Raw genomic sequence first — 25189 nt, forward strand, 5'->3', positions numbered from 1 at the left:
AGAGAGAGAGAGAGAGAGAGAGAGAGAGAGAGAGAGAGAGTAAATTCATTTTCTTATTATTGTTCCAAATGGCAATGAGAGGAGTTTCTTAACGAAACCAATGTTCATGAATCGTGAATGATACATCATAAAAGTGGATTTTTTTTAAAACCCCTAACTTCAATTTTGGGGAAAAATCTCAACTTCTGTTTTGTTTCTTTCTATAAGAATTTCCTTTCCCTTTTTCCGTTTCGTCGAAATTCAATCTTTGTGAGAGTTACCTTACGGATTCGTGAGGTTTTAAAAGCAGGAGTGTCGCGTGTGATGAAAATGAGTTCCTTTTCATAAAAAATAAAAGAAAATTAGGGATTTTGATTATTTTTGTGTTTTCCTGGAAAAAGTTTGGGTTTTTTTTTTCCGGATAAGAAAAAAAAAAGTTGGAGGGGTCTCTGTGGGATAGAGATAGTTTTGGGTTTTAATAAAGGAGAAGGAGCGTCGAAGAAAACAATAGACAAAGAATTAACAGAAGAGAGCGTCAGAGAGAGAAACGAAAGACGACCAAAAATTTTAATGGAAGAGACAACGAAGAAGAAGAAGAAGATCGTTAATAACGAAGATTCCAAAAAGAAGGAGCGTCATATTGTCACTTGGACACAAGAGGTCTCTATCTCTCTCTATATTTATATATTATACAATAATATTCTCTGAATCTCTGTTTTATTGCTCTCTGCAATCGAACAGTTTCTGATATGGGTTTTGTTTGAGTTTTGCAGGAGGATGATATACTAAGGAAGCAAATCAGTTTACATGGAACTGAAAAGTGAGTTTTTTTCTTCAGTTTCTCATAAAAGTCTTCTGTTTTATTGGGCTGATTGATTCTGATGAGAAAGAGGGATTGTTGTTGTGTTGATTGATTTCAGTTGGGCGATCATTGCATCCAAGTTCACTGATAAGAGCACAAGGCAGTGTAGAAGAAGGTTTGGTTACAATCTATTCAAAATCAAAGTGATGGTTTTTCTGAAATTTAATTTTTTTTGGGTCTTTATTTAATCCGATCATGGATTTTGATTTTGCAGATGGTACACATACTTGAACTCTGATTTCAAGAGAGGAGGCTGGTCCCCTGAAGAAGATACACTTTTGTGTGAGGTTAGACATCGACATCTTTTTATTCACATAGATGAAGAGGTTATAGAGTTTGTGTCTGATCTTGTGTGTGTTTTGTTTCTCAGGCACAGAGATTGTTTGGGAATAGATGGACTGAGATAGCAAAAGTGGTCTCAGGCAGGTATATATACAGAGAAAAAAGAAGCTTTTTTATGGCGAATGAAGTTTATGAAACTAGACGGTGAAATGTTCTTTCTTGTTTGTGTAGAACGGATAATGCTGTGAAGAACAGGTTCACAACACTGTGCAAGAAGAGAGCTAAGTATGAAGCTATTGCTAAAGATAATAGGATTGCTTGCTGTGTGAACTCAAACAACAAAAGAATGTTGTTCCCAGATGGTATCAGTACACCACGGAAAGCCGAAAGTGAATCCCCTCTTGCTAAGAAAATGAGGTGAGAACATTGTTTTGGTTTCTCTTTTGGGGCCCCATTGATCCAAAGAAGAAGGCTCTGAAACGTTTGCTGACATGTATTGGTCATGTTCATTATTTCAGGAGAAGTCACATTCCAAATCATACAGAGATCCGTAGCTATGGGGATAGGTCGCATGTAAAGGTTAAATCGGGTGTGAATCAGCAAATAAGACCTCCATTTTCAGTACTAGCCGACAATGCCACAAGTGTTGACAGCACAGAGAAGCAGATTCAAACAGATAGTGCAAAAGAGAGCAATGGTAAAGAGAGCAATGGTGAACAACTCTGCGCAAATTTCTTGTTGTTGATTATTTGGAAAATGCAACATTGTGAGTTCTTATTCTGCTAAGTTTTGTTTTACGGTAATTAGGTGAGCATAAAGGTAATCAAGAGGTGTTTCTTAAGAAGGATGATCCAAAGGTAACAGCTTTGATGCAACAAGCCGAGCTTCTCAGTTCATTGGCCCAGAAAGTTAATGCAGAGAACACGGAACAAAGCATGGAGAATGCCTGGAAGGTAACTATGCGCAGTTTCGCTGTGATTCTCAACTCATTTTGGTCACTACACTTTGAAACTATGAGCTGAAAATGAAAACACTTTCACGAGGCTGCAACACACCGTTGCATGATCCTTTACGAGCATTCTAATAACAAAACTGTTGTTGTTGTTCTTCCAAATATGTGCAGGTCCTGCAGGATTTCTTGAATAAAAGTAAAGAGAATGATATATTCCGTTATGGAGTTCCAGACATGGATTTCCAATTCGAGGAATTTAAGGATCTTGTTGAAGAGTTGAGGAGTAGTAATGAAGATAGTCAAGCATCTTGGAGGTTCTGAAACTCACATTTTTATGTATAAAACTCACATTTACACCTAAATGGTTTCTGAGCATCGAATGTCCATTTACAGGCAACCTGATCTCCATGATTCACCAGCAAGCTCTGAATATAGCTCAGGATCAACCGTAATGCCGTATCCTTCCGGTGATAAATCCCAGCAACCCATGTCTGATTCTCAGACAACAACGCAGGAACAAAATGATGGGGAGTTGCTACAAGATAAAGCAATGGTGTCTGATGCAACTGTGATGGTGTCTGATGCAACTGTGGAACAAGTGGATTTACTCTCAACTTGTCATGATGTCCTAAAGAACCCTAATGAGATTGTGCCTATGTCGGGTGAAGAAGAGTTTAACTCGCCTGTTCAAGTCACTCCATTATTCAGATCTCTAGCAGCAGGCATCCCAAGCCCACAATTCTCTGAAAGTGTAAGCTTGCACCTAATTAGTTAAAATTGTGGAATATTTTCAGGTATAGTTTTATAAAGAGAAACCTGATGAGTATGTTTCTGCAGGAGAGGAACTTTCTGCTAAAAACACTCGGTGTTGAGTCCCCATCTCCATTTCCAAGTGCTAATCCTTCACAACCACCCCCTTGCAAAAGAGTCCTACTCGATAGCTTGTAAACCAAACCAAATCAAACCAAACCAAAGCTCTAAACCAAAAAAAACATCCTTAAAACCGCGGTTATGTCTCCATGGAGTCGACATAACTTGCAATTTTCTCCCTCCTTTGCTTAGATTTTCTTCATAGGTTTGCAGCCATATCGGCCTGAAAAGTTTTAGTGAAGCGGGCGTGCCATGATCTGCATTTTTTTCCCTCAGTGTTCATAATCTAGAATCTAGAATGTTAAAGGTAACATTTCTAAGTCTAGACAAATCTCAGAAACTGAGTCTCTCTCTCAGATGCTCAGGATTCCAATCTTTGCTCACTCATTAGGAGAGTTTTCTCTTATCATCATACTCAAAAGCCACTTCAGAAAAAAGGGCTAAAAGTATGTGTTTCTTTCTTTATTCATGATTTGCGTGTTTAAGAGAAGAAAAATTCTTTCGTTTGTCTCCCTCTTTAAAGGGCAAACCCAGATACATAATCCGGGCTTGTTCCTCCCCCCCATGAATTCTTGATTTGTTGTTTTCTTGATTCTCTGTACAGAACCAATATATTACATAAAAAAATAGAGTTTTTGTTTCAGAGTGTAAACTAAGGAAAAAGAGAAACCATTTCAGAGAGGCATCTCACCTTTCTATATACAGTAATGAATAGGAAACAGACAGAAGAAGAAAAGATAAACCCAAGACTTTCATATGGTTTTGGAGAGAAGAAAAAAAAAACTTTGCTTTCAATTTTATTTCTGTATCAACTTCTCATAGGTGTGAGAAGATGAAAACAGAAAAAGGAGATTTCTTGTTTGCTATAAAAACCCTTTCCCTTTGTTTCCCTCTCAGGAGATTCATGTGACTTGTAAAGAGATTATATGAATGGAAAATGATTTGATTTTGGTGTGAATTATTGTGTCTTATTACTATAAACGTACCTATGATTTCTTGCCCATCTCCTTCCTCCCTGATTACAGTGAAGAACAAAAAAAAATTTCTAATGAAGAAGTTTCTTAGTTGGATCTGGATCTCCTTCTCTAGAGAATGAGAAGTGTTTAAGTGTGTGTTAGTGGAAGACAAATCGTAATCATCACTTTCTACCTTTTTCTAATTTGAATTTTTTTGCCTCTCTTCCTTTGTACTCTTCTAATCTGGTTTTCAACGTCAGAACAATATATACCATACCGGTCTATCCAACCATGAATTGTTTTTTAGTCCGGTTTACATCAAAATCCAAATTTTTACTTTACAACCGCTAAAACCAGTGATCTGGGTTGAAATATTAATACAACTAGAAGAGAACCCGTGCATATGCGCGATCTTGTTTTAATTTATATTTTAAATAATTTTTAATGAATTTTATGTTTATTATAAATATTTGTTTAAAATATTTATATTTTTTTTCAATTTCTTCTTAATGATATATTATTTGTAATCTTTTTTATAATAGTTGTATCAAATAGTCTATTTTTTTTTTCAAGATAATAATGGACTAAAATTCTACTATTTTAATTTTTGTATAAAATGTAATAATTTATTTAAAATATACGTTGAATATTAGATAGAATATTTATTTATTCTTTGATCTTCATATTTTTTTATTTTTGTAAATTTTACTAATACAATATTTGTTAATTTACATAATTTACCATTTTGAATTTTTTTGGTTATATATATTTTATTGATTTTTTTTTAATTTAAAAAAAACTATATATTTTTTAGGTCCATCTAGCGCTTAAATAAAAAAGCAGAGACTAATCAAAGATTAATCGTAGATTCGTTTCTATATTTATTTTAATTATTTAATTATTTATTTTTTAAGATTAATTTTATTATATTTGACATGTATAAACTAAAGTTTGTTTAAATATGTGTATAATGATAGACTTAGAAGACATTGATATTGATGTGATGCAGACCCAAATTTAAGTCAAGCATATAAATACCTTTGACATATTTTAAAAGTGGGTCTTTTGGTTTGTTCCACATCGACAAACTTGGATTATTGAGTAGTGGAAGCTGCACTATAAATAAGAGCCTTCATCCTTTTAATTAATTTTTATCCAATTTATGGCCCATTTCGAAGACTGAATGCGTTGGACCTGTATAATACATTCTTGTTGGGCCTGTATTTGAGTCCAATTTTGAACATAAATAATCCAGTTTTTTAAGAAATCAGTTTAGGCGGTTTAAAATTGATTAGGTGATTTTTTTTAAACACAGGTACACGTGGAGAAAGTTGATGCTGATGTGTCATTCAACTGGAGAAAGTTGGCCAAAGTTGATGCTGATGTGTCATTCAACTGGAGAAAGTTGGCCAGCTTTTAGCTTTTATATATAAGATGTTAATATCGGATCACCAAAATCTAAATCATATGTATTTGAATTATCATAAATATTTACCATACGTCGATGTTAATTAATAATAAAAAATTATATACCATACGTTAATCACTGGTTTCGGTATGTCTGCTAATCACTAGTTATACAGTTGACTAATCTGGTTTGAGATTTTCTTTATATGTTTCGGTTGACTCAACACAAACAACTACAAAAAAATCTAGAAAAAATAATTTAGAGATATGAAAAAAACAGAGCCGTTCTTCACTCTTTCTTCAACTCTTTTGCTTCTTCTTCTCCACTCTTTTCGACTTCTTCCATTTAAGGAAAATCTGATACGACAAACCACCAAACACCATTGAAACACATCCCCATTGCCTCATCGACAATGGATTTCCGCTCATTACCGATGAGACAACGATGCTAACAAACTTCCTGGTCGTGGTTATGGTCGTGTTAGCTAGTGACCCGAAGTTACTAATTGTCATAAAGATGAAGTTTTGTCCCACGGCACCGCATAGACAGTATTTCAGAATGTCCCATGCAGCTTCCGGGTGTTGCTTACAGAACTGATACGCTTCGAATCCGATCCCTTGTGGTAATGCAAACATGTATATCATATTGTATATTGTGCCCCATAAGTTCATTCCTAGCATTATGTCCCAAGCTTCGGTTTTCGGGTACCTGTGAAAAATTCATCGTATATATGGTGATGAGATTATTGAGAGAAGATGGGAGTTTTATGTTTTGATGCAAATGTCAGATCATTTATACCTTGCGGCAATGGAGTCTTGGGTGGCGTTTGTGAATCCGTCAAAGGCGAGGTTTAAGAAGCAAAGTGCGTAGCCGAGTGGTGCATTTGGATGTGCTAGCTTGCTAATTGTCTTAGAGCTTGTCTTAAAAAAACAAAAATCAAAAGCTTAATCATATGCTTTGATCAAAGTTTTTTGGATGAGCAAATTTGCATACCTTAAGAAGAGCAAAGATGGCTACTCCTCCCGCGACAAGAAAGGTGCAAATGTACTCTGGGAAAGTGTATCTTATTCCATAAACTAAAGTTCCCATTAGCATAACTGCATCATGGAAAAAAATACAAATAAGATAAACAGAGAGATACTGAGAAGAAATACGTAAGAGAGAGTGTTTCATAATCATCTTTTTGAGACAATAATGGATTAAAATTTTGGAAACTATAGATAGATACCTTACCTGGAATCATCTTCGAAGATTTTGCCAGGACCTGACCAAAAGCAAGATCCGAATTCAATCCGTAAGAGATATTTAAAAACCATAATCTGCGTATTAATGACCAGCTAAAAAGTTACCTGAGCTGGATAACTGATGTACTTCAAGGCTTCAATTCCCATGGCAGGACCAATCGTATTAGTAATGCCGGCACTCCAATAAGTCCACCATGGCGCTCCACCGTTACCGGCGTTTGACCAGAGCTTAATCACTGGACAGAATCAGATTACATTCAAAGATATTTCAGCTCCATTTTTTCCGATGATAAAGCAACGGAGATGGAAGAGGACAAATTCTCACTTATATAAGACCAGACCAAGCAGACCACACTTTGAGCCAAGTTCAAGAATGCGAGGTGCTCGAACCTCTTCTCATCTGGACCGAATCTCTTTGTGGACCTAATCAGATAATGAATTTCTTAGTCCTTGGACCAAGAACAAGTTCCTGCAGATATATCTCTAAAATTGCCGCAGATTTCGAATACTAGAGTGTTTTTGCATACGGATACGAATCAATAACAAAGTTCCTGCAGCTACAACTCTAGAAACCCCAACCACGAAATTCGAATACAATAGTGCATTTGCGTAAGGATTAAGAACAATTTCCTGCATCTATGTCTCTCGAAATTCAAACCGATACGGAAGTGCATTTTCAGACGAATCATAACCCGTAATGTAGCCTAAATAAGGATCTAAAATTAACAACACTCTAGAAACAACAAGCCGAATCAAGCAATGAAGATGGAATGTAATTCAACGATGGGAATCGATCCGCTCTGAGAAAAATTACTTACAGAGTTTCCTGAAGAACGCCTTGGTAGATGTAGGCGGACCAGATCCCGGAGACGCACAAAGCCAATAACAAAATTCGCCGGAGCCCGGAGCCATGGATCTCCATCGCCCTGCGGAAATGCCCCCCACGCCGCCGATTATTCCTCCGGCGAAGCTTCGATGACTCGAATTTCACTATTACTTGTTCACTATGAGATCGAATTCGAGAATCGCAAAACCAAAATGTTTTGTTTTGAGGTTTTTGGAAAGACGAAGATTATTACACAAAGGCGCGAAAATAGACGTCGAAGCTCCACGTGGAGGCTTAACATTGGACTGATGATCTCACTTAACGTTTTTTTATTGGCTAGATGACGCGTATGCACTTTTGGGCCCAACTTCTGAAATGGTCTCCGTGTCTGATTAGAAAGAGAAACTACACGCCGTTCCAGTATCATAATAACCACACGATTGTCTTTTAAAATTATAACATGTTGGAAAGTTTCGGTGGGTGCTTTGAAGTTGACCAAAGTGGGTTGACCAAAGTGGGTCACAAACTCACAATCATTATTCATTAAGGGGTCATTAGATCTTTGATTTAGATGGAGTTTTAAGAATTCCAATTATCTCAGAGTTTAATTATCTAGGAACTTTAGATTTATTCAGGTGAGAAATAAGAAATCGTCCATGATATTGATATGTACGTAGGTCGGTAGGTGTCAACTATTAAGTTATTAGTTATGAATTGGATGATAATAAAAGATTAGAATCAATGTTTATAAAAAGTAAAAACAAAGGCGATAAGATTCTTTTGTGTAAAGGAAAAGATAATATTTTGAATATATGTTGACACATAAAAGAAGGCTGAAAACATAAAATATGATAGCAACTAAAATAATATATATGCACTCAACCGTATTTCTATAAACTACGTGTAAGTACTTTTTTTTTTTTTATCATAATAGATGGCTAATGGCTTAATGGTTGACAAAAGTGTAAGAGTTTGAAATAGTCAAAAGATTACTATTCACATACTTTTTGTCGTGTTACAACTGTTCACATGCTTCGTATTTAAAACCTATATGATGATATTCATAAAAAACACTTGGTATATCATATATATCAAGTTGCAAATAACATACATTTGCATATTGCAATTGAGCTTTTAATGTTATGTACAATTGCCGATCTAATTAAGTTATGTTATACAAATATGGTAATTGGAATGACACAGTAACAATCTCATTCGACTACGACTCATAAATTCCAATAAAGAAAAATACTTTGTTCGGATATCACTCGAAAATAATTTGCTATTTATGAAACTATTATAAATCATCATTTAATCTTTTGTTTTGTTGTGTTATTAATGCTTGTCTTACTCGTTTTCTGGGATAAATGTTTTGTTTTACTCGTTCTAGTCGACTAGTACCGCGCTCGTTGTTTTACCATTTTTTATGTTTCACATAATTCTACGATGCTTTCTGCTAGATAATTTATAAAAAAAAATTTCATTATTTAATATGTGACTTTTGTCCACACGTGTCAAGGTGTAATGGACATAAAATTGGTCTCGTATCGTGTGTGTCGGTCCAACGTATAATGTGAATGAATAGAGGAATTTTTTGGGTCAATGCATGATATAAAGTTTTTGATACACTTGAAATTATAATATTCCATAAAGCGTGTTAACGAAACCTCTTTTCATTAAACAGTACTCCATTTGCATTAATCAAATCTAATTTTTTTTTTCTAAAAGTATTCGAATCATTTTACCGATTTAATCACTCAGCGACTGAAAATCATTTATAGATTTGATGCATCTTTAGGAGTTTTTTTTGCTTTTGCTTAAAGTTAAAAATAATGCAGAGCTTTACAATCTGACGTGGACTTGCTGACGCAAGCAAATACGTAACCCAGATCTATTAACCCACATTTACCAAACTATCCCTTCTCGATGGCCGGTAAAAACCCCGGCATAAACCATAAAGATTCGCAGGAATGTAAGGGTATTACGGTCATTTCACGAGAAAAGCCACGGACCACGGAGAACAAAGAAGGGTAGAGTCGTAATTATCGTAAGAACCCCACCAGTCCACCACCACGAGACTTTTGTATGTATGGTGTGCTGTTCTTCTGTGTTCTTTCAGAATTTCACGTTCCTTTCTTCTTCTCTCCCATTCTTGTTTTAGTTTTCCACCAAAAAAAAGATTAATAATAATAATTATTCTACTGATTTCAATTACTCCCAGACTTTGCGCCGCTGAGAAAACGAAAAGGAAAGAAAAAACAACAAAAGCCAAGAAGAAGCTTTCCATTTTCAGATGTTCTTTTGAATCTGTTCATCATTCCGAGTAGTGAGGTTTTATCTTGAAAAATGGGTAATTGTTTGGACTCATCAGCTAAAGTGGATAGTAGCAGCCACAGTCCTCATGCTAATTCTGGTAAGTTCCTCTTTTTTTCTTCATAGCTCAGAAAGTTTATTATTTTTCTCCCTCTTTCATCCAATTTTCCGTTTCTGGTTAAGTTTCTGTTATTGTCTTTTGGAATTTCTCTTCACTATCCACTTGGGTTCTTCTAGTTAACTTTCTGGTTATAGTCAATTTCTTGAGCCCAAACTAAATTCTCAACTGTTAAGCTGTTTATGATCTTCAAAGATCAAACCTTTGAATACTACCCATCTCAGCATATGTCTGATCTCCCATTTGTATATAGCTCTAAGTAATTTTGGGGTTAAATGTTAGAACAAAGTTCATGTTTTTTTGCTGTTCATAGGGTTGTTAAAAGCACCAAGAACTTAAAAGGGAAATCGACTAAAGAAAATTGAATTGCTTAATGTTGAGATTTGGCTGTTTATAGGATTATCAAATCTCGAGAGTTTCCAGGAATTTGATTGAAGTCTGAATTTATATACTTTTTCTTTTTGGTTCTGAATTAGGTTCATCGGGCTCAAGAGTTTCTAGCAAGACAAGCCGTTCCACAGTTCCTTCAAGCTTAAGCATAAACTCTTACAGTAGTTTAGAGTCTTTACCTACACCAAGAACAGAAGGAGAGATATTGTCATCACCGAATCTTAAAGCTTTCACCTTCAATGAGCTCAAGAGCGCTACTAGGAATTTTCGTCCCGATAGTCTTTTAGGTGAAGGAGGTTTTGGTTATGTCTTCAAAGGATGGATCGATGGAACAACTTTCACTGCTTCTAAACCGGGTTCTGGAATCGTTGTTGCTGTTAAGAAGCTCAAAACTGAAGGATTTCAAGGTCACAAGGAGTGGTTGGTACGCCGTTTTTTTCTCTCCTTCTCTTCAATCTGCTTTTGCTCATGAAATGGTGTTAACATCATTGGCTACATTCTTCTCTTTCATGTTTGTTTGGTTGGTTTCAGACTGAAGTGAACTATCTTGGTCAGCTTAGTCACCCAAATCTTGTCAAACTAGTTGGTTATTGTGTAGAGGGAGAAGACAGGTTATTGGTATATGAGTTCATGCCAAAAGGAAGCTTGGAGAATCATCTGTTTAGACGTATGTAAATCTGAGCAAAGTTCTATTCCAAAAATCGACATTTCTTTGGTTCTTTAAGCCGTGAAATCAAATGATTTTCTTTGTTTCTTGCAGGTGGTGCGCAGCCACTAACATGGGCGATAAGGATGAAAGTTGCAACAGGAGCAGCCAAGGGGCTTACTTTTCTTCACGACGCTAAATCACAAGTGATATATAGAGACTTCAAAGCTGCTAACATTCTACTCGACGCTGTAATAAACCCGACAAACCTGATTAGCAAACTCTCTTTAACTTTTTTATTCGAGATTTTTCTAACAAAAACTTGTATATCGATCATAATCACAGGAATTCAACGCTAAACTTTCAGACTTCGGTCTAGCTAAAGCAGGTCCTACTGGTGATAGGACACATGTGTCCACACAAGTCATGGGTACTCACGGATACGCAGCCCCTGAATATGTAGCCACAGGTGAGAAAAAAACGTTGGCCTTAGCTTCAAAACTACATAGCCTTTGCTTTATCTCTTTACCTCAAAAGCTATTCTTTGCTTCAGAAGCTTTAGCCTTTGATTCAAAAGCATTAGTTCTTGGCTACAAAAGCTTTATCTCTTTGCTTCAATAGCTTTTTATCCCTTTGCTTTAAAAAAGCTTTTTATCCCTTTTTTACAAAGCGTTTTATCCCTTGGCTTCAAAAGCTTTAGCCTTTGGAGCTCATAGTCTCATACACTTAAGCTCAAATCTGAATATTCATCTACAGGTCGATTAACAGCTAAGAGCGACGTATACAGTTTTGGTGTGGTACTACTGGAATTACTCTCAGGACGAAGAGCGGTGGACAAATCAAAAGTAGGAATGGAACAGAGTCTTGTGGATTGGGCAACACCTTATCTAGGCGACAAGCGAAAGCTCTTTCGAATAATGGACACGAGATTAGGCGGTCAGTATCCTCAAAAAGGAGCATACACAGCTGCTAGTCTTGCATTGCAATGCCTAAACCCTGACGCAAAGCTCAGACCAAAAATGTCGGAAGTTTTGGCCAAACTAGATCAGCTTGAATCAATAACTACTAAACCTGGAACTGGAATTGGAACTAGACAAGGTCAGATTGATTCTCCAAGAGGTAGTACTGGAATTGGCACTAGACAAGCTCAGATTGATTCTCCGAGAGGCAGTAATGGAATTGGAACCAGACAAGCTCAGATTGATTCTCCGAGAAGAAGTACTGGAACTGGAACCAGACAAGGTCAGATTGATTCTCCGAGAGGTAGTAACGGATCTGTTGTACAGAAATCTCCCAGGAGGTATAGTTATGATCGGCCTCTCTTGCACATAACTCCTGTTGCTTCTCCTCTGCCTTCTCACAATCAATCTCCTCGTGTAAGATAGAATCACTGTAATAGTTTTCTGTTGTATTGTGGCTCCTCTGTGTGTAAAATAATGTATCTGTTTATTTCAACACTATATGGATGAGAATGTGATGGTTTTTCGTTTTTAAGACCTTGGTCTATAGAGTGAGGATTGGAGTTTTGAACAACAGAGTTACAAAAATTTATATGTATAAGTAATCTTGGCTCAGTTACAGAATATTTGATTTTCTTCACAAGGTACTTCTAACAAAATTTTAGTTCTGTTTGATTTTAGACAACTTCAGTTATGCTTTGGGACCTGAATATGAATTTTTGGTCCGGTTCAATTTCGGTTTCATATATACAGTCTAACCTTTTCTTGTTTTTAAAGAGAAACAACTAAGAACGCAAAATTGAGCTACATACTCTAAATGATTAGATAGAAATAAGAACTATTTACTAAAAACCCTTTTTGTTTGTGAAGACAAAGCATCTGAGAGTAAAAATCTAAAGGGAACATGTCAAAGACTCACCACACCAAACCAAACAAAACCAAACCAAAACACACAGAAAAAAATAGAAGCGAAACAGTTAAAAAGACTAAACAGGTTTTCAGAGCTTTGTCCAACAGTGTAAGATGAAGAGGATGATGATTTGGATTGCTTTCTCTATTGCCTCAAAAGGACTTCACCGTTTCCACTCAGCTTTCGTCGATTTATCTGAAATAAACATGAGCAAAAGGGATGTATATTTCAGTGTAAAAGTTGAAACTTTTAAGAGGCTTGTGTATAAATAAACTTCTTACCACCAATGTCCTTGGAAGACGAAAAAGATTTGTCACTGTTCATTGATCCTTTAGCTGAAGCTATGAGAAGTCTGTGAACTCTTGGAGACATTGTACTCAGCTTACCATTGGCTGCAGGAGGAAGAGAATGGCGTCTAGTTGTCCCGTTTTTCTCTGGCTTCTCTTGAGCAATTCTTGGAGACCCTTGTCCTCTTATTCTTGCTTTTGCAGATGCAGTTGGAGCCATATAGCTTGGGATTTTTCGCCCGCTATGTGTAAGTCCGTCGTCTTGATGATGATTTTCAATCTTTGCAGGCAGCGAAGCTCGTCTATCGCTTGGCTTTGTGTTTTCAGAAGCAGCATTTCCATTTTCGGAGCTCATAATCTGCACATCTGGCTCTCGGATTTCTTCTTCAGCTTTATCAATGCTCTCTGCGGTTTTGAGCTCAACTTGCTCCGAGTTATCAAGAACCGGTGAGTTATCCAGAACCGGTGAGTTATCATCTTTCTCGAGATCAGCCTCTTCCGAAACTGTTGCAGGGGTATCTTTCACCTTTTCTTCTTCAGGAGTATCAACTACAGGAGCTGAAACCTTATCACCAGGCAATTCTTTCTGCACTGAATCTGCAACCTCTTTCTTCTTCTCAGCAGATTTGCGGGTAGGTTTCTCTAGCCCATTAGAAAGTGAAGCCTTTTTGAGACTAATTCTAGGCTTCTCATCTTTAACCTCCAATGAAGACCCTTCCTTTATGGCGCTAGTACTTTTTCTTGAAGTCTGCTTAGACTTGTCGTTCTCGATTCTCGAAAGCTCTTTACCAAGCGTTGAAGCCTTCCTCACATTTCTCTTAGGCTTTTCATTTTCAGCTGTAGAACGGCTACTAGAGCCATTTACAAGATTTGAACCACCTAATGGTTTCTTGATACCTCTCTTCAGTTTTCCCTTTTCCGTTTCAACTGATTGAAAACTTCGCTTCTTTGTCCGAGCTTTTGGAATCAGATTCTTAAGCGCCAGTGGACCAGGAGCCCAGACCTGCAATTGTGTCCAGCGCTCAAGCCACACCTTGGCTGAGTTAGGATCCTCAGGACCATACTGAATCTTCAGAGGCAATGTTGTTGGTGACGAAACTAGAAGCTGAAAACGTCAAGGAAACATATAAGCAAAGGGCGTCACAGAATCTCATAGCAAAATCCTGATGTTTACCTTATCGATCATGGAGAGCTTCGTGGGATTCCCAAGCCAACTGTATGTGCTTCCTTGAAACGTTTCAGAATTCTCGGTTTCCTAACAAACAAGAGAAGTTACAACTTTGAAAGCAAAATCCAGCAACCTTTATCGAAGCAGGACTTATAAGCTAATAGACATTAAATACCGTATTTGTTTTCTGAGATTGAACACCGGTGTCTAAAGATCTAGCTTTCTTCCCGCGAACAAGAGCTTGTAACTTCACAATTCCCCAAATGCATGAGTATGTAGCAACAGCTTGTCTTCTTACCAAGTGGCCACGGATAACTGCTTGCAGCTTTATGACACCTTTAAGCGTTTGAAACTCTTCACGGGCCTTCACGAGTTAGAAAAAGCAACAGAGTATCAGCATAATAAGACCCAAAATCTCAATAGTAGAATGTAGAAGAAGAAGAAGAATTCACCTGACGAGCTCTGAAAGCAGCTTGAACCTTTGTAGCAGCTTCTTCAAGCTTGAGTTCTTCTGTGTCATTCCCTGACTCAAGATTCACATTCGACTCATCGCCTTCAATGTCTCTGCTTGGCTGCTTCTCGGGGGCTACAACATCTGGGACTATTACAGTTTGAGTAGCTGCAACTTCTCGTGATGAAACTACTACAGGAGGATCGGTAGGTAAGTTTGAGACATTATTACCCTTCACCTTCACCACAGGCTCTTCTTTCTTCGCAGATCTCTGTCACATATGAAACAATGTTTACAATTACATAGCATTTTGTTTTTTGACAGAAAGAAAAAGAAGGAAAAAAAAAGACAATAACTCTCTTCCATATTCGTACCAATTTCTCGCTTCCTTTCTCCAAACTCGACTTCGATGATTTCTTCCCAAGAAGGGACTTGATCCATTTACCAGGACTTGGAGTCTTTCCCATTTTTTAATGGCTACAATTAGAAAGTTGCTACAAAAATAGAAACCTGCACAAGCAAGAAAACATTTGGTCAAAACAAACAAAGTCTGTGAAATTCAAGTGAAACACATGAATCTACAGTCGCAAATGGAACTCATCAATTTTTCAACTTCAAGCTGAAAAATATTCTACATTTAGAATCACAAATCTGTACACAGAAACCCTAGAAATACACAGAAGACATTGAACCAGAGAGAGAGATATTAACCCTAACAGTCTGAAACAAGACAAAGAGACAGGCATCGACGGTGCAGTAATTAAAGCGAAAGTAGCACGAATCAAAAGAGAGTCGAAAAAAAAAGTAACGAAAGCCAAAGGAACACATAGACCATTAAATAAAGTGAAAAAGCAGAGATTTTGACGACACCAAACCAAAACCCATGTCGATTTAACAGAGAAACAAGCGGGAAAACGAGAAAAAAAAACTTAAAAATTCGTATAAACAGATACCAGAAAACCCAAAACGTTTCTCGAAGAAAAACGAAGAGAGAGAGAGAGATACGTTGTAAGCAAAATCAAAGAGTGAACGAAGATGGAGTAACAGTGAGACCAGATCTGGATATAAACCAAAAGTGAAAACTGTTCTTAGTTTTTTTATGGTGCGAATGTTTTCCAAAAATGGGTAAAAAAAGAAATTTCAAAATGACAAAAAATGTCAAACCTCAAATGGATTCCTCAATGTAGATGAAGAAAGAGGAAGAAGAAGGGTGGTCTCTATTAATTCTTCAAGCGGTTGTCTTTAAGGGCTCCTCGCCGGAGCAGTGACCTAAAAAACCAAAAGTGGTTATAGTGTGAATTACACTCTCACCGTCTGTAATGTGAGAGAGAGAGAAAGAGGAGCAACAAAAAGAGAGAGAAACGGTTACGACACGATGCCGTTTTACCTGCGTGTTGCTGATTTCAAGAATGGGCCTTGTTAATAGGCCATTGGTGGTGTGAGCGCAATGTAAGAGTTGTATTTTGTATTGGAATTTACTGAAACAACCTTCTTTTTTGTTTTTTTGGCGAAAAAAGAAAGAAATGAGAATTAAGGATAAGGCTGTCATTATCGAAGTGGTTAATCCGCTGATTCTTGACATTGAAAGTCATTAAATGTTTGTTAATTACGTGTCTCAAACTTAGATTTAAAGTCCGCTCTATTAGCAACCAAAACAAAAATAAATAAATGACAGAGTCTTTTCGTATATTCGTAGTTAATAGCACAAAGCCACAAAATGTATTACAGATTCAAAGAAAATATATTCCCGCCACTATTTAAGCTGTTTCAAAAAAAAATCTTTTTTTTATGTATTTTAGTTTTTCAAGTTTTTATCTAAAAGTTAATTTAAGCTGATTATGGATATTTATATCGTGGAGTACTACCTTTTACCTGTTCTGCTGTTCAACAAAGTACTTAAATAAGTAATACAATATTTCCTGTTCAAAAATAAAATTATCATCCTGTGGCGCATATTGTTAAAGAAAATTGTATCAATTATGTCTATTAAAAAATCTATAATAGTTTAGTTATCCCTCATTCAAATATATATTATATTCAAGTTCATCATAATATTTAAGGTAATATTTATATTAGTGTTGTTGATATGTTATTGTTCGAATTTTAAATTCGTATAATATGGTAAAAGTTTTCTAAAAGATCTGTTGTAATACAGGCTTGAAGGTGAAATATTTTGGGCTAAAACGTGTGACAAGTAAAGGGCTTGAAATTACACATTTGTAAGCCCAAAATAGCGACCTTCTATTTTATCTCGTCGACTTGGACTTTTTAGGAAAAAAAAAAGAAACAAATATTCGACTTAAAAGAAAATGAATACCTTTTTGTTAATATATAAATGCCTGTTGTGGAAATATTAAATGACACTTTCGTCTTTCGCAGTAACGATTGTTCCAAGGCGGTTGCATGTGCAGATGTGCTTTTCATCGTTTAAAATCCATAAATATTTTACAGTAAAATAATTCATAACACTTTGCTGAAGAAAACAATAATAATAGTTTGATAATAGTACTAACATTAATTAAAGTAGAAATTGTTAAATAAATAAATAGCAAAAAAGAGAAAGTAAATGAACAGTTGATCAGAACAAAAGAATACAGCTCGACATTTGTTAGAATCTCTCGACATTCATAAAGAAAAGACACAAACGTAATGGTTTCGCTTTCTGGAGAGCAAAAAAACGACATACATTTCTTGATCTTATTCTCACCGACAACTAATCAAACATCTCTAATCCGATCAATTATTATACAGAGGTTTTAATCAAAATAGAAACTATGAATGTTTCAAACAAAATCACGTGTTGCATTAAAAAGGGGCCCTTAAATTAACACAAATCAGTTTACGAAAAATTAGTAATGGTGTTAAGTTAAGATCTGTCTTATACACATTCGTTAAGTGTCCATAATAGAGCGTTAATCACACGCGCCCCATAATATACCGGGTCATCATAACTACAACTAAATGAAAATATCAACAAGTTGAGCGAAATAAGACCAAAAGACTATCTACTGAAAAGTCTTTGATTACACAATACGGAGATTACAGATATGTAATGTGAACTAGAAGTTAAAAATAATAAAAATCATAGTAGTCATGTTCTTCTATGCATTAAAAGTTGCAATATAATAAAATTATAGTCATGTTCTTCTATGCATTAAAAACAGTCTCTCGAGCTAAGGTTGTGGCGTTGTGCAATGTGCAGTAATGAACAAACAACCAAACAAAAAAACTTAAAATCATAAGAAATGAAAAAAACCGCATTTATTGCCTCCACTTAATTTGGGTTTTCTCTCTTCTTTTAATTTTCCCACGAAAATCTTAAGACAGTTTAATAGAGTCCAAAAAATTTTTATACTATATTTTCTTTTTCTTGATCCAAAGTTTTCCTCCATGTTCCCAACAGATCTGTCTCTCTGATCCCTGAAAAAATGACAACTTTCGGTGAGTTTCTGTTTCTTTAAGCTAAATCACATCTCCAAACACTAAATTTTCCAGAGAAAATGAAGAATTCCCTCCAAATCCATGTATTTTCCCTCACGTTCTTTCTTCTTCTTCTCCTTCTTCTTCCACTACTCTCCGAGTCTCAGTTAACTCCAAGTGAATCAAAAGCTCTGACAGAAATCCAAAAGCAACTACAATGTCCACAGATTCTTCAGTCATGGACCAATACAGCCAACTTCTGCCACATTCCTTCTTCTCCTTCCTTCAGAATCATCTGCTTCAAAGGTCACGTAACAGAACTAACCATCACCGGAAACAGAACCACTAAGCTCCCCGGAAGATTTGACAAACTATTCACTCTTCTTACTACACTCTCCAGCTTAAACACTTTGTCTCTTACCTCACTCGGAATCTCTGGTTCTCTCTCTCCTAAGATCATCACCAATTTATCACCGTCTCTCAAATCTCTCAATCTCAGCTCTAATTTCCTCTCCGGGAAAATCCCAAAAGAGATTTCGTCTTTGAGGAATCTAAAAAGCCTTGTTTTATCAGACAATCTGTTTAAAGGTTCTGTCTTTGATCTCAGAGGGTTGTCGAATCTTCAAGAGTTGGATTTGGGAGGTAATAATCTCGGCCCTGAAGCTCCCTCACTCCCAAGTAATCTCATCACTGTTTCATTGAAGAACAACTCCTTTAGATCCAAGTTTCCAGGACAGATCAAGAACCTAAATAAGCTCCAAAGTTTAGACTTTTCTTCCAACGAGTTCACCGGGTCGATTCCGGAGTTTCTGTTTTCTCTTCCTTCTCTTCAAACTCTCAGTTTGGCTCAGAACCTGTTAAGCGGGTCGCTTCCGAATTCCTCTTGCAGCTCCTCAAAGGTTAGAACTTTAGACGTTTCTCACAATCTTCTAACCGGAAAGCTTCCGTCTTGCTACACTTCCAAGAGTTTCAGGAACCAGACAGTGCTCTTTTCATTCAACTGCTTGTCTTTGGTTGGGACTCCTAACGCCAGGTATCAGCGTCCGCTTTCTTTCTGTCAAAACCAAGCGAGCAAAGCAATAGCTGTGGAACCTGTCCACAAGGTTGAAGATAAAGATTCTACAGGAATCAAACTCGGTTTGGTGATTTTGATATTCATCGGTGTGGTCATCCTTGCAGCAGTTTTGGTTCTGTTGGTTTTGATTGTCCTGAGAAGAAGAAGATCAAGATCAGAAGAAGATACCTTTGAAGCAAACAACAACAGCTACAACAATGAAAGACATGCCTCTGATAAAGTCTCAGTTTGCAGCACCACAACCACCAGCACTAAGTCATTACTAGATTCAAGTAAACAAAGACTATTATTATTACTTTGAAATCTCGAAACTGAGTTCTTCTCTAGCAAAAACCATTAACATAATTGTTCTGAGTGTAGGACGTGTACCTCAGACAATGAGATCTGCAGTGATTGGTTTGCCACCGTACCGTATTTTCTCGTTGGAGGAACTGGAAGAAGCTACTAACGACTTTGATGCAGCAAGTTTGTTCTGTGAACAGGTAAAACAAAGACAAACATGACATAAACTATAGAATATAAAACCTGATTGATTGATATATTTTGGTATTCCAACAGTTGTACAGAGGTTGTCTCAGAGAAGGCATAGCAGTGACAGTGAGATGTATCAAGCTGAAGCAGAAGAGTTTGCCACAGAGCTTGGCTCAGCAGATGGAAGTTTTATCAAAGCTAAGGCACATGCATTTGGTTAGTGTTCTTGGACATTGCATTGCCAGTAACCAAGACCACAATCAACACGCTGGACACACCATCTTCATTGTCCAAGAGTATATCTCAAACGGGTCATTGAGGGACTTCCTCACAGGTAAAAACCTGAAAAAAGACAGAAAATACATTCAGTTTTCAATAGATTTTAATGGGAACTGTTTAATCAGATTGTAGGAAAAAAGAGGTGCTGAAATGGCCTCAGAGAATGGCGATAGCCATAGGAGTCGCTCGAGGGATACAGTTCTTGCACATGGGAGTAGCACCAGGAATCTTTGGGAACAATTTGGAGATAGAGAATATTCTGCTTGATGAAACACTCACTGTAAAAATCAGTGGCTACACTATTCCTTTACCATCCAAGGTATAAAAACGCTTTGAATAATTTTCATTTTTACTTCTTGCTATTTAAACTAAGAAAATTTCTTGGTATTTCTAGGTTGGAGCAGAGAGCCCTCAAGTCAAAAGTCCCCGGAGGTTTATATCTTATAAGATATGATAAGATGTGTTCTCCTCTATCAAATTCTGAAACTTTTTTATGGAATTGCGTGCAGTAATGAGGATGGAGAGAAAGAAGATGTGTACCAGTTTGGAGTGATACTACTTCAGATAATCACAGGAAAAGTAGTGGCTGCAGGTTCTTCAGAGATGGGAAGTTTGAAGCTTCAGGTCTGTTCTGTTTCAGTCAGAACCTATTTTCATCTTTGTTGATCGAACATATCTCACAAATTTGGAACCTTTTTTTTGTTAATTTCTTTTTGCAGCTGGAGAACGGTTTGAGAGATGAACCATCAGTACTGAGCAGCTTGGCAGATCCATCTGTTAGAGGATCATATGCTTACGAGTCGCTGAGGACGACTGTGGAATTTGCTATCAACTGTCTTTGTGAAGATCAGAGCAAACGACCATCGATTGAAGATGTTGTATGGAATCTGCAGTACACAATTCAAGTGCAGCAAGGATGGACTAACAGTGGGAATCATGAAGCATCCATGAAGGCAATATATGAATGAATAATCCTCAAGAAAAAAATGCATCATAAAGCGAGATAAAACTATAGAAACAGGTCAACATGTAGTTTCATGAATCTAGAGACAAGAGTCAACAGGTCAACATGTAGTTTCATGGATTAACATGAAAAATCTTACATTGAAGAATCCTAGCTATCTTGGTAAATCTGTTGTTATAAATAAAGCAAAAGAAGATCTGAGAGAATGATCGAAATGAAATACATTTGATAATTAAAAAGATAAATGTGGTTAAGATAATATATGGAAATACATCGAAACATTAAAAGCAACAAATCACAGAGTTTATAAAACACACAAAGACAGGAAAGAGAGAGAGAGAGAAGTGTAGGTGATTAAACACAAGAGAGGAGGTTTTAATGTTTTTGAAGACAAATGCTACAACAAATATTATTACTAGTCTGCAGTCCAGCTTTGTTCAACAACCTCACGGACTCTTCTGTTGTACTCGCGCTTGCTTTCGCTGAACATTCGTGCAGCTTCCGAATTCGCAGGAGAATTTGGATTAGGATCACAGAGCAATGACTGTGATAAGAAAACGGAGATTATTCAGCCATTATGTGATCAGATCAAGAACAACGCTACTTTTATATGGAAGAGGAAGCAGAAAAACAACAATCATCAACGGGATTATTAAGAAACAGGACATGAGAAAGCATTTTTGATCTATATATACCTGAATGGAGGTAAGTATAGCAGCGACATCATATATTGGACTCCACTGGTTTTGGAGAATGTCCAAGCATATACTCCCATCAGCATAAACTGCAAGACCAAGTGCAAGTTTCGTGAATCACATGCATTCAGAGTAAGAAGAGCAGATTTTTTTAATCTTTAAACTTACTGTTTGGATGGAACATCCGTGAAACAAACCGAACTGTTGGTGGTTTATTTGGATAATCTTCTGAAAACTGCAGTGATAGTTTGAAAGTACCTGACAAGATCATACAAGAGAGAGAGAGAGAGATATAAGAACAGATATGAAAGATTACCAAAATCTCAAGAAAAGTGATTACAATAACATAATCTTACCTCCATCCCATGGGGTATCATCAGGCCTGTAAAATCCACAAACACAAGGTTTAATAAGTACTACAGTGCAGATTTAGAATGTTTCTGAAACCAAACCGAGTAATCGATTTTTGACTTTGTTCCATTACCCGAATATCACAGCATTCCACAACATGATGTTGTTGTCTTGTGGAGCACCGCTAATTCCTGCAGGTGGGTCTTGCTGCAACCTCTTGAAATCCCTCATCAGTCTCTTCCTCGCTGGAGTCGACATCCTTCTCTTCCTCTATCAAACAGAGTAAGCAACAAAAGATTATGTCATGGAATTCGAAATCAGGATTCCAAATGTGTTCTAAACTGTGGTTGCAAATACTATACTCCAGATTCTGGAAACTCTAACCATTTGGCTAATTATGGTCGAATTAACTGGTTTTGTCACACATCTATGATCATCAGCTACCTAGTTAAGAATCACATCAATGGCAAATCAAAAACGCAATTTCTTTTCAAAACCACACAGTCCTCTCTAACCTAAGAAGCGCTTAAGACCGGATCAATTCACCAAAAAACAACCCAAAATTGATAAGAACATATGAAAGTAAAGTAAAATCCACGGATCTACCAATGAAACATCGTGTAAACGAGATCAGATAACAAAAAAATATCATGAGCGTAATCTCACTGTTGAGCAAAAAAGGTAAAGATGGAGGTCGTCGTCAAGCGAGCATATCTCCTTGCGGCGAGGGAAGATCGGAAATCAAACGACGATGATAACGACCGGTGTTAAGAGAAACGACTCCGATCGATTCTCGAATTCTCGAATTCACTGAGAAATGATGTGGAACTTGGTATAACGCACGAAGTGGTGATCTTCTAGAAACTTCGATCTAAAACATATCTGCCTACAGTATCAGACTCGGAGATATTTGCTCAGGCGATGCAAGAGGGCGCTTAACCGAAAATTTAACCGGTATAAACCAGACCTAAACCTACAATACGGGAATTTTGATTTTATTTGACTGGAAAAGTTAGTGTTTTTGTCGACAATGGAGGAGCTTTGATGCGTTTTGATGCTCGATTTTGCGTCTCTAGATGATAAACCTCACGAGACACCGAGTCACGAATCTCGTGACCGGTGAGGTTACGCTAGAGGCGGTGTTGTTCACGCGCCGTCGCTATTCTGCTCAGTCTCCCAACAAGTTCACATTCCCGCCTCTTCTCAAATCATGCGCGAAGCTCGGTGACGTTATCCAAGGTCGAACTTTGCACGCCCATATCATCAAGACTGGGTTTTTCGTCGATTATTTTACGGCGACAGCTCTCGTGAGTATGTACATGAAGGTGAAGCAGACAACGGATGCCCTTAAGCTGCTCGACGAAATGCCTGAGAGGGGTATTGCTAGTGTTAACGCGGCGGTTTCTGGCCTTATGGAGAATGGGTTTACCAGAGAGGCGTTTAGGATGTTTGGGGAAGCTAGGGTTTCTGGTTCTGGGACGAATTCGGTTACAGTGGCTAGTGTTTTGGGTGGTTGCGTGGATATCGAACGAGGGATGCAAATGCACTGTTTGGCGATGAAATCAGGTTTTGAGATGGATGTTTACGTTGGAACATCTCTCGTTTCAATGTATTCGAGATGCGGAGAGTGGATTTTAGCTGCGAAAATGTTCGAAAAGGTGCCTCATAAGAGTGTAGTGACTTTCAATGCGTTTATTTCGGGATTGATGGAGAATGGAGTTCCGCATTTGGTCCCTAGTGTCTTTAATCTCATGAGGAAGTTTTCAAGTGAAGAACCAAACGCTGTTACTCTCATTAATGCAATATCTTCCTGCGCTAGTCTCTTGAATCTCCAGTATGGAAGGCAAATTCATGGCCTTGTCACGAAAAGAGAGTTTCGGTTTGATACAATGGTCGGTACAGCTCTCATTGATATGTATTCGAAATGTCGCTGTTGGAAATCAGCATACGATGTTTTCACTGAGATGAAAGATACCAGGAACTTGATCGCTTGGAACTCTGCTATCTCTGGGATGATGATTAATGGACAACATGAGGTAGCTGTTGAACTGTTTGAACAGCTGGATTCCGAGGGGCTTAAACCTGATTCAGCGACGTGGAATTCACTGATCAGTGGCTTTTCACAATTAGGGAAAGTATTTGAAGCTTTCAAGTTCTTTCAGAGAATGCTACTAGTAGTTATGGTTCCTAGTTTGAAATGTCTTACTAGCCTTCTATCGGCTTGTTCGGATATTTGGGTTGTGAAGAACGGGAAAGAGATCCATGGGCATGTTATTAAAGCTACAGCTGAAAGGGATATATTTGTTTGGACGTCTCTCATCGACATGTACATGAAATGTGGGCTCTCGTTATCGGCACGCCGGATCTTTGATGGGTTTGAACCGAAACCCAAGGATCCCGTGTTCTGGAACGTTATGATATCTGGCTATGGTAAACATGGAGAGTGTGAATCTGCAATTGAAATCTTTGACCTACTACGAGATGAGAACGTAGAACCGAGTTTAGCAACCTTTACTGCTGTTCTATCTGCGTGTAGTCACTGTGGCGATGTCGAGAAGGGATCTCAAGTATTTAGGTTGATACGGGAAGAATATGGATTTAAACCTAGTACAGAGCACATTGGTTGTATGGTTGATCTTTTGGGTCGCTTTGGGAGATTAAGAGAAGCCAAGGAGGTAATAGATCAAATGCCAGAACCGTCATCTTCTGTTTACTCTTCTTTGCTCGGTGCGTGTAGGCAACACCTTGATCCAGTGCTTGGAGAGGAAGTGGCGATGAAGCTAGCAGAGTTAGAGCCAGAGAATTCAGCTCCATTTGTGATCTTGTCCAGCATATATGCTGCATTAGAAAGATGGCAAGATGTGGAAAGTATCAGGCATGTAATAGATGAGAAGCAACTGGTAAAACTTCCAGGTATTAGTTTGTCTGGTTAAGTATATGGTCTGGCGATGCAGAGAGGTTTAGTGTGAGCAAAGAGAGGGCTCTCTTTGGGGAGAATTGGCGTGCTCTTGATTTGGAGCCCATAAAGTAGATGACACTGAAGGACCTAACCCAACAAAAAAGAAACAGCTCATTGTGTGGGGTATTACAATCGATTTAATGTCTGAATGCAATAATCCACACAATGATCTCTTTCTCTTTGTTGGGTTTAGCCGTTTAGGTCCTTTAGTTTCTTCTATACCGCAAATGCATTCCTGAATTGCTTGTATCACCTGGTTTACGAGCTCGGAATTGAAAGCTTGGCTACGCTCCTTGTAGAGGCCTATATGCCTTCTTAGTTCTTACAATGAACCATAGAGGTGTAGGGAAGAGT

The 25189-nt window shown here is 37.4% G+C and overlaps 7 protein-coding genes across 9 annotated transcripts; 4 read left to right on the top strand and 3 right to left on the bottom strand.

The window, feature by feature from the left end:
* Positions 1–3903, top strand: LOC18011735 (transcription factor MYB88). 2 transcript variants are annotated; one of them, XM_024151031.1, is made up of 11 exons: positions 1–639; positions 753–799; positions 900–956; positions 1056–1128; positions 1212–1267; positions 1355–1540; positions 1642–1835; positions 1931–2076; positions 2247–2389; positions 2469–2826; positions 2913–3903. In XM_024151031.1, the coding sequence occupies exons 1-11, from the start codon at positions 550–552 to the stop codon at positions 3021–3023; spliced, it is 1461 nt and encodes a 486-aa protein (XP_024006799.1). In that variant the 5' UTR covers positions 1–549; the 3' UTR covers positions 3024–3903. The 2 variants fall into 2 exon arrangements, with proteins under 2 accessions (XP_024006799.1, XP_006395755.1); XM_006395693.2 differs by having other exon boundaries at positions 1642–1820.
* A 1505-nt stretch (positions 3904–5408) lies between these two features.
* Positions 5409–7595, bottom strand: LOC18011736 (UDP-galactose/UDP-glucose transporter 1). Its single transcript, XM_006395694.2, has 7 exons — positions 7372–7595; positions 6879–6976; positions 6659–6789; positions 6543–6573; positions 6303–6406; positions 6108–6229; positions 5409–6017 (listed from the first exon to the last, which is right to left on the bottom strand). The coding sequence occupies exons 1-7, from the start codon at positions 7473–7475 to the stop codon at positions 5609–5611; spliced, it is 999 nt and encodes a 332-aa protein (XP_006395756.1). The 5' UTR covers positions 7476–7595; the 3' UTR covers positions 5409–5608.
* Positions 7596–9468: 1873 nt separating this feature from the next.
* Positions 9469–12340, top strand: LOC18011959 (probable serine/threonine-protein kinase PBL3). Its single transcript, XM_006395695.2, has 6 exons — positions 9469–9792; positions 10287–10624; positions 10732–10867; positions 10961–11097; positions 11192–11315; positions 11603–12340. Exons 1-6 carry the CDS (start codon positions 9726–9728, stop codon positions 12229–12231), a joined length of 1431 nt encoding a protein of 476 aa, XP_006395757.1. The 5' UTR covers positions 9469–9725; the 3' UTR covers positions 12232–12340.
* A 290-nt stretch (positions 12341–12630) lies between these two features.
* On the bottom strand, positions 12631–16033 carry LOC18011999 (protein IQ-DOMAIN 31). Of its 2 annotated transcripts, none has more exons than XM_024151029.1 (8): positions 16009–16033; positions 15786–15890; positions 14996–15131; positions 14623–14892; positions 14346–14534; positions 14177–14257; positions 12997–14107; positions 12631–12910 (listed from the first exon to the last, which is right to left on the bottom strand). In XM_024151029.1, the coding sequence occupies exons 3-8, from the start codon at positions 15086–15088 to the stop codon at positions 12879–12881; spliced, it is 1776 nt and encodes a 591-aa protein (XP_024006797.1). In that variant the 5' UTR covers positions 15089–15131; positions 15786–15890; positions 16009–16033; the 3' UTR covers positions 12631–12878. The 2 variants fall into 2 exon arrangements, with proteins under 2 accessions (XP_024006797.1, XP_024006798.1); XM_024151030.1 differs by lacking the exon at positions 16009–16033 and having other exon boundaries at positions 14623–14765; positions 14853–14892; positions 15786–15981.
* A 1939-nt stretch (positions 16034–17972) lies between these two features.
* Positions 17973–21037, top strand: LOC18012000 (probable LRR receptor-like serine/threonine-protein kinase At2g02780). Its single transcript, XM_006395697.2, has 7 exons — positions 17973–19388; positions 19477–19598; positions 19675–19921; positions 19992–20185; positions 20261–20298; positions 20376–20490; positions 20586–21037. The coding sequence occupies exons 1-7, from the start codon at positions 18122–18124 to the stop codon at positions 20832–20834; spliced, it is 2232 nt and encodes a 743-aa protein (XP_006395759.1). The 5' UTR covers positions 17973–18121; the 3' UTR covers positions 20835–21037.
* A 1-nt stretch (position 21038) lies between these two features.
* LOC18011714 (ubiquitin-conjugating enzyme E2 2) lies at positions 21039–22769 on the bottom strand. Its single transcript, XM_006395698.2, has 6 exons — positions 22543–22769; positions 22010–22146; positions 21882–21907; positions 21694–21783; positions 21526–21614; positions 21039–21374 (listed from the first exon to the last, which is right to left on the bottom strand). Exons 2-6 carry the CDS (start codon positions 22132–22134, stop codon positions 21246–21248), a joined length of 459 nt encoding a protein of 152 aa, XP_006395760.1. The 5' UTR covers positions 22135–22146; positions 22543–22769; the 3' UTR covers positions 21039–21245.
* LOC18011715 (pentatricopeptide repeat-containing protein At2g02750) lies at positions 22769–25158 on the top strand. Its single transcript, XM_006395699.2, has one exon. It carries the CDS (start codon positions 22953–22955, stop codon positions 24807–24809), a length of 1857 nt encoding a protein of 618 aa, XP_006395761.1. The 5' UTR covers positions 22769–22952; the 3' UTR covers positions 24810–25158.
* The last annotated feature ends 31 nt before the right edge of the window (positions 25159–25189 follow it).

This window comes from Eutrema salsugineum, unplaced genomic scaffold (genome assembly GCF_000478725.1).
Source record: "Eutrema salsugineum unplaced genomic scaffold, Eutsalg1_0 scaffold_6, whole genome shotgun sequence".
Taxonomy (NCBI): domain Eukaryota; kingdom Viridiplantae; phylum Streptophyta; class Magnoliopsida; order Brassicales; family Brassicaceae; genus Eutrema; species Eutrema salsugineum.

Bases quoted from the DNA above. Each gene is read 5' to 3' on its own strand.
- LOC18011714 (XM_006395698.2), bottom strand. From the start codon at position 22,134: ATGTCGACTCCAGCGAGGAAGAGACTGATGAGGGATTTCAAGAGGTTG. The intron at 21,908-22,009 runs GTAATGGAACAA...TGGATTTTACAG, and splicing joins TGGAATGCTGTGATATTCGG to GCCTGATGATACCCCATGGG. The intron at 21,615-21,693 runs GTAAGTTTAAAG...TTGGTCTTGCAG, and splicing joins ACGGATGTTCCATCCAAACA to TTTATGCTGATGGGAGTATA.
- LOC18011736 (XM_006395694.2), bottom strand. From the start codon at position 7,475: ATGGAGATCCATGGCTCCGGGCTCCGGCGAATTTTGTTATTGGCTTTG. The intron at 6,407-6,542 runs GTAAGGTATCTA...TCCATGATGCAG, and splicing joins ATCTTCGAAGATGATTCCAG to TTATGCTAATGGGAACTTTA. The intron at 6,230-6,302 runs GTATGCAAATTT...TGTTTTTTTAAG, and splicing joins CCATCTTTGCTCTTCTTAAG to ACAAGCTCTAAGACAATTAG.
- LOC18011999 (XM_024151029.1), bottom strand. From the start codon at position 15,088: ATGGGAAAGACTCCAAGTCCTGGTAAATGGATCAAGTCCCTTCTTGGG. The intron at 14,893-14,995 runs GTACGAATATGG...CATATGTGACAG, and splicing joins AGAAAGGAAGCGAGAAATTG to AGATCTGCGAAGAAAGAAGA. The intron at 14,258-14,345 runs GTATTTAATGTC...CTTGTTTGTTAG, and splicing joins AATCTCAGAAAACAAATACG to GAAACCGAGAATTCTGAAAC.
- LOC18012000 (XM_006395697.2), top strand. From the start codon at position 18,122: ATGAAGAATTCCCTCCAAATCCATGTATTTTCCCTCACGTTCTTTCTT. The intron at 19,389-19,476 runs GTAAACAAAGAC...TTCTGAGTGTAG, and splicing joins TAAGTCATTACTAGATTCAA to GACGTGTACCTCAGACAATG. The intron at 20,299-20,375 runs GTTTATATCTTA...AATTGCGTGCAG, and splicing joins CAAGTCAAAAGTCCCCGGAG to TAATGAGGATGGAGAGAAAG.
- LOC18011715 (XM_006395699.2), top strand. From the start codon at position 22,953: ATGATAAACCTCACGAGACACCGAGTCACGAATCTCGTGACCGGTGAG.
- LOC18011735 (XM_024151031.1), top strand. From the start codon at position 550: ATGGAAGAGACAACGAAGAAGAAGAAGAAGATCGTTAATAACGAAGAT. The intron at 800-899 runs GTGAGTTTTTTT...GATTGATTTCAG, and splicing joins AGTTTACATGGAACTGAAAA to TTGGGCGATCATTGCATCCA. The intron at 2,077-2,246 runs GTAACTATGCGC...AAATATGTGCAG, and splicing joins GCATGGAGAATGCCTGGAAG to GTCCTGCAGGATTTCTTGAA.
- LOC18011959 (XM_006395695.2), top strand. From the start codon at position 9,726: ATGGGTAATTGTTTGGACTCATCAGCTAAAGTGGATAGTAGCAGCCAC. The intron at 10,868-10,960 runs GTATGTAAATCT...TGTTTCTTGCAG, and splicing joins GGAGAATCATCTGTTTAGAC to GTGGTGCGCAGCCACTAACA. The intron at 11,316-11,602 runs GTGAGAAAAAAA...ATTCATCTACAG, and splicing joins CCCTGAATATGTAGCCACAG to GTCGATTAACAGCTAAGAGC.